Here is a 6,034-nt window from a genome sequence, read left to right on the forward strand (position 1 = left end):
GGCTAACATATAGTCCGACGATGTGTCCAATTGTTTGACCAAATATCTAGAATTGAACAACAATTGAACGATTTGTATACAGATTTCTCTAAACAGGAACCGTATGTCAGAGACCAAGTAATTATAGAATTGACTGATTTATTGGTTAATTATTCTGTATATAAATCGTTGACTACACGTGTCTTAAGTACATTGTTAGTACAAATACGTGCTGGAAATGAAACGGTAGATAAACTGGAGTAAATCATATTGAAATCAGTTAACCATAGTTATAGTTTTGAGTCAATGATATTGTAACAAGCTAAATTTGAGCATCAATTAAATCACCTTGGTACTAGTTGATTTTGTATGTAATAGGAACTAGTTAATCAATTGTGGACACCTGTATGATCTTGGTATGATCAATGAAATGTTACTGTATACAGTATATTTTTAATCTAATAAATTTTTATTTAAATAAAATTTGTAATTCAATTTAATTTTTAATAATCTAGATCATTAATTTGAGTTCAGTATTATTTATGGACAAACTGTGAATGTAAGCGGCGGTAAAGGCTATACAATGTCGGAATTAAAGGGCTAATAAATAAACAGATCCATTGATTTCTCCTTGACCTTCATTTCCTTTTTGACCTGCATTTCCTTTTTGACCTGTATTTCCTTCATGACCTGCATTTCCTTCTTGACCTGTATTTCCTTCATGACCTGTATTTCCTTCTTGACCTGTATTTCCTTCATGACCTGCATTTCCTTCATGACCTACATTTCCTTCTTGACCTGTATTTCCTTCATGACCTGCATTTCCTTCTTGACCTGCATTTCCCTCTTGACCTGTATTTCCTTTTTTATCATTATTTTCGTTGATAGTTTGAGTTGTTGTAGTATCTGGTCCTAGATTAGTAAATTTTTATTAATTTTAGAGAGAGAGAGAGAGAGAGAGAGAAAGAGAGATTAGTTTTATATAAAAAAAAATCCTTACCTTCATATCTACAATAGTAACCATTATTATCACTAGAATCATAAGTTTTACGACAATAGTAATGCAATTGTTTATCACAACATTGTTCTATACATTGGTGTTGGCCATCGGGACAGTTATCAGCGTAATTTATTCCGAATGATAGTCGACAACACCATTGACTATTGGGACATTTATATTGTTTTCGACCAAGGTTACAAACTATTTTTTTTATTATATAAAAAGTTTTACGCTAGTTAATTTTAGTTTTTTAAAATAAAATGACATGCTTGTTTTAATGTCGGTAGTTAAATTTACCTTGATCTTGGCAATTTAATTGACTAAATGTATCTAGTAGAATTATAGTAGTTATTAATAATATAACTAATCGACTAGGACTAATAATTAACAGCATGTTGACCATTATTATTAAATATATAAAATAAAAAATTAATAAATAATAAAGTATTAATATAAAATGGCTATGAATATTTTTTAATTAATTTATTTAGTATAATTAAAAAATATTTCATTAATTTATTTAGTATAATTAAAAAATATTTCATTAATTTTTACTAGTATTTTTATGTATAAAAATTTTAAAAATTATTTTATTAAAACATTTATTAGTAAATAAAAATTATATTATAATTTTAAAAAAATTTAATACATATAAAAATAATTTTTGTCCTATTTATTATTTAAATTTAATTAATTTTTAGTACTTTTCAAATTATCTGCCAGTTGCTCATGATCAGCAGCTAAAAAAATTATAAAAAAAATATTTAACATTAAATATATATATATATATATATTTAAAATTAAAAAGCAATAATAGAAAAGCAAATAATTAAGACATTATCAAAAAAATAAAATAGATAAACTAGAAAATTGTATATATTTTTTAAATATTAATTTTTTAAATATTAATTTTTTATTAAAAACAAAGTTAATTTTTAAAAAAATTAAAAATTTTACCACTAGCATTATCGTCATGAAATTTTACTCGTTTTTCACCAGGTTGTGAACATTTAGCATTTGCAGCTTTCGATCCTTGTTTAGTACATAAACTATTTTTCGGACATTCGGTACGCAGGGGTTCATAGTTTTTCTTATCGAAACGATTTCGATCGCATGTATAGACAATATTCATACGACAAATACCTTTAAGACTGTATCGATTGTCCTCTTTTTTATTGGCGTCTAACCAACAAAATTTACCATGGTAACCATCGCATTTACAAGTGTCCTCTAAAAAAAATTTATAAAATATATAACATTTATATTTTTAATTAATCAATTAATATTAATTATTAGTAGTACTCCTTAAAAATATAATAGTAAAAATTATTGTTTTTTTTTGTTGATTGTTAAATTTTTATTATATATATATAACTATTATCATTTTAACTATTAAAATGTTTTTTTATCATTTATTATTTTTTAATATATTATTACTTTCTTTATCAGCATCACCATGATCAATTAGTATTAGTACTATTATTATTAATGATAATAATGATAAATTTTTAGTAAKCAAGTCCATAATGGAGATTTTGTTTTTTATAATATAAAAATTTTTTATTAATTCAATATTTTTATTATAACTAATTAAAAAAATTATTTAGTTTAAACTACTATATAATTAATTATTTTTTTAATATCTATAATATTAAACTTAAATAGACTATTTAGAAAAACATATGCTTCAAAATATTAATATTTATTCAATAAAATTCAATAAAAAAAACTCTAATTAATAATTTTAAAAATTAAATTCTATAATATATATAGATTGATAGCAATGGTATTTATTGTAAAGCTAATACTAAACAAAATATCGTTTAATATTGTAATACTAACTATCGGATCATTTATTATTACAAACACACAATTATATAGAAAATAAAAAAAATAATTTATTTTAATAATTTTTGCTATCTATTATAAACTCATTTATTCTAATTAATCATTTCCTTCTTGACCTGTATTTCCTTCTTGACCTGTATTTCCTTCTTGACCTGCATTTCCTTCTTGACCTGCATTTCCTTCTTGACCTGTATTTCCTTCTTGACCTGTATTTCCTGCTTGACCTACATTTCCTTCTAGATCTCCTAATCTTTTTTGACGTACAGTTCCTTCTTGACCTGCATTTTCTTCTTCACCTTCAAATCCTTTTTGACGTATAATTAATTCTTGACCACCAATTTCTTCATGTCGCCAAATATCTTTTTGACCCCAAATTCCTTGTAGACCCCAAACTCTTTGTTGGCCTGCATTTCCTTCTTGACCTGCATTTCCTTTTTGACCTGCATTTTCTTCTTGACCTGCATTTCCTACTTGACCTGCATTTCCTTCTTGACTTGCATTTCCTTCTTGACCTGCATTTCCTTCTTGACCTGTATTTCCTTCTTGACCTGCATTTCCTTCTTTACCAGTATTTCCTTCTTGACCTGCATTTCCTTCTTGACCTGCATTTCCTTCTTGACCTGCATTTCCATCTTGATATGTATTTCCTTCTTTACCATCATTTACTTTATTGGACTGTGTTGTTGTATCTGGTCCTTTAATTTTTTTTAATATTTATTATTTTAGAAATTTTATAAGATTATTTTAAAAATAATCTTAATCTTGTAATAGTATTAAGTGTCTAATAACAGTTTCAATGATACATTTTAACCTTATATTTATAGTTAATTCTACTACCACTACTACTACCACTACATGTAATATTACTACTACTACTACTACTACAAATACAAATAGTAGTAGATAACTAAACTATTTTTTTTATTACCTTCATATTTACAATCATAAAATTTATTATCACTAGATTCACTATTTCTACGACAATAGTAATGCATTTGTTTATCGCAACATTTTTCTATACATGAGTGTTGGCCATCGGGACAATTATCAGCGTAATGATCGCCATCGTATGTACCCTGACGACAACACCATTGACTATTTGGACATTTATATTGTTTTCGATCAGGGTCACAACCTTATATATATATTAATATACACAAAAATTATTTAAATTTATTTTAACTATTTATTTATAAAAAAAAAAATATTTAAAAAAAAACCTTCATCTCCAAATTGTTTAACATTTTTTTCGTAAGTCACTTGATAGTTTTTATTTTCCTCTTCCATAGTAGCTAGTTTATCATTTTGACTAGGATAACCATATTGACAATTAATATTTCTTAAATTAATATCTAGCATAATTAACAATAATATCAATATACTAGTACTACTAGTAGTTGTTAACTTGTTGTTATTAAACATAATTTTTTTAATTAATTAATTTATTTAATTTTTTCTGTATATTAATTATACAGTTATTTTATTTTACATTTTATATTCCAGTTGTTACACAATTTTAATATGAAATGGCGATGTCAATTTTAATTAATTAATAATAATATTTATTAATTTAAAAAAAAATAATTATTTTAATTATTAATTTTAATTTATTAATTTATTAGTTAATTAAATTATAAATTTTTATATAGTTAAATAGCTAAAATAATAAATTTTTTATTTACTTTATTCTAATCATATATGTATGTAGACAATGTTTATTAGAAATTATTATTAATAGATAATTATTATTAATTTTTTTTTAATTTTATTTATTACAATCAACAATAAGACTAAAATTTTATTATCTATAATATTATTATTTAAAAAAATTATATATATGTTGTGACAAGTACTTATTTAATAATAAATCATTACAATCTAAATATAATAAAAATTATGAAAAATTTAAGTCTAGAATATTTTTATTTTATTTTATTGCAATATAAATTTATTACTTAATCTAAAAAATAATAAACTTTGAACAAATAAGATATTAAAATATTAGTCAATTAAATAAAGTAATAAAAAATATATTATCTTTTATTTTTTTTAAATAGATTAATAATTTACATTTAACTAAACATATATCATAACTTATTTTTTGGTAAATTAAGTTATATAAATAACAATAATAAATATTAATTAATTTTAGAAAAAAATATCTAAAAAGTTATCAAGTTATAAAAAAATTTACAAAATAGTTATTATTAATTTATTAATTAATTAATCTATGCTTAAATTTTATTATTATTTAATTAACTTATCATACAAAATAAATTGTAAGTAAATAACTAAAAAGGAAAAGTGTATTATCTATAAAATAAAATGATATAAAAATTCATTGTTATATAATTTTATTATATTATCATCATTATTATATAATTTTCATATTAATTATATAAACTCTAATCAAATTGAATAAAAAAATATATAGTAATTAGAATAAGATTTTAATCTATTTAATTAATAATTAAATATAAAATATATTAGTTGCGAAATTAAATTTATTGCTTGCTTAATATTATAAGTTAATTACAAACATAAAAAATGAGATAAAAATATAAAATAATTATATATATATATATATATATATATAATATAAAAATTTATAAAATACTCGATTCTAGTATCAACGTTTTTATTACATTTTTTTAATTGGTTATATATTTTAATATTTTTAAAAAAAAAACTAGTTATGCGATGATGTTATAAAAATTATTTAAATGGGAATATTACAAATAAATTATTAATATTTTCAGTTTAATTAGAAATATAATTTTAAAAATTATTTTTTTATTAAGAAATTATTTTTTAAAATTAATAATTAATATACTATTAGTATTAGTATTAATAATAAAATAAAAATATTTAAAAAAAATGAAATTGGATCAAGGTAACTACAGTGTAACCAGTGCTGCTAATAATAATAATGATAATAATAATAATATTGGCGGTTATGACATAACTGACCGAACATTAACTACCAGTCTATCGACATATAAATTATATAACAGAGAAAACAGTCGTCAATTAAACAGTGATAATAATCATATTAATCAATATGTTGTTGATGTTGTTGTTGGAGATACCGGTCCTGAATCACTGTCCTGGCATAACATTGATGTCTACAGTAAAGTCGATAGTAAAGTCAAAATACCGTTCCTCATGAAAAACAAAAACAATAAACAATCGGTTCATATACTCAAA

The 6,034-nt window shown here is 21.9% G+C and overlaps 3 protein-coding genes across 3 annotated transcripts in view; 1 reads left to right on the forward strand and 2 right to left on the reverse strand.

Annotated features, from left to right (window-relative positions):
* Positions 1-508: 508 nt before the first annotated feature.
* LOC128965246 (anti-sigma-I factor RsgI-like) lies at positions 509-1,373 on the reverse strand. The gene is made up of 3 exons (XM_054311897.1): positions 1,277-1,373; positions 980-1,180; positions 509-891 (listed from the first exon to the last, which is right to left on the reverse strand). Exons 1-3 carry the CDS (start codon positions 1,371-1,373, stop codon positions 572-574), a joined length of 618 nt encoding a protein of 205 aa, XP_054167872.1. The 3' UTR covers positions 509-571.
* A 1,511-nt stretch (positions 1,374-2,884) lies between these two features.
* Positions 2,885-4,213, reverse strand: LOC128965282 (collagen alpha-1(VI) chain-like). Its single transcript, XM_054311928.1, has 3 exons — positions 4,048-4,213; positions 3,756-3,962; positions 2,885-3,522 (listed from the first exon to the last, which is right to left on the reverse strand). The coding sequence occupies exons 1-3, from the start codon at positions 4,184-4,186 to the stop codon at positions 2,924-2,926; spliced, it is 945 nt and encodes a 314-aa protein (XP_054167903.1). The 5' UTR covers positions 4,187-4,213; the 3' UTR covers positions 2,885-2,923.
* Positions 4,214-5,704: 1,491 nt separating this feature from the next.
* Positions 5,705-6,034, forward strand: part of LOC128965247 (protein white-like) — a 6,461-nt gene continuing 6,131 nt past the window's right edge. Inside the window, exon 1 of the mRNA XM_054311898.1 lies at positions 5,705-6,034. This exon is cut by the window's right edge and continues 4 nt beyond it. Within this exon, the coding sequence (XP_054167873.1) occupies positions 5,705-6,034 (330 nt within the window).

Source organism: Oppia nitens, unplaced genomic scaffold (genome assembly GCF_028296485.1).
Source record: "Oppia nitens isolate AA-2021 unplaced genomic scaffold, nextdenovo-longstitch-racon4-pilon3 scaffold16_pilon_pilon_pilon, whole genome shotgun sequence".
Lineage (NCBI taxonomy): Eukaryota > Metazoa > Arthropoda > Arachnida > Sarcoptiformes > Oppiidae > Oppia > Oppia nitens.

Excerpts from the sequence above, each read along its gene's own strand:
- LOC128965282 (XM_054311928.1), bottom strand. The coding sequence starts at position 4,186 with ATGCTAGATATTAATTTAAGAAATATTAATTGTCAATATGGTTATCCT. Across the intron at positions 3,963-4,047 it reads TAAACAATTTGGAGATGAAG|GTTGTGACCCTGATCGAAAA; the intron begins GTTTTTTTTTAA and ends TATATATATAAG. Across the intron at positions 3,523-3,755 it reads TTATGATTGTAAATATGAAG|GACCAGATACAACAACACAG; the intron begins GTAATAAAAAAA and ends AAAAAATTAAAG.
- LOC128965246 (XM_054311897.1), bottom strand. The coding sequence starts at position 1,373 with ATGCTGTTAATTATTAGTCCTAGTCGATTAGTTATATTATTAATAACT. Across the intron at positions 1,181-1,276 it reads ATTAAATTGCCAAGATCAAG|TTTGTAACCTTGGTCGAAAA; the intron begins GTAAATTTAACT and ends TAAAAAAAATAG. Across the intron at positions 892-979 it reads TTACTATTGTAGATATGAAG|GACCAGATACTACAACAACT; the intron begins GTAAGGATTTTT and ends TTACTAATCTAG.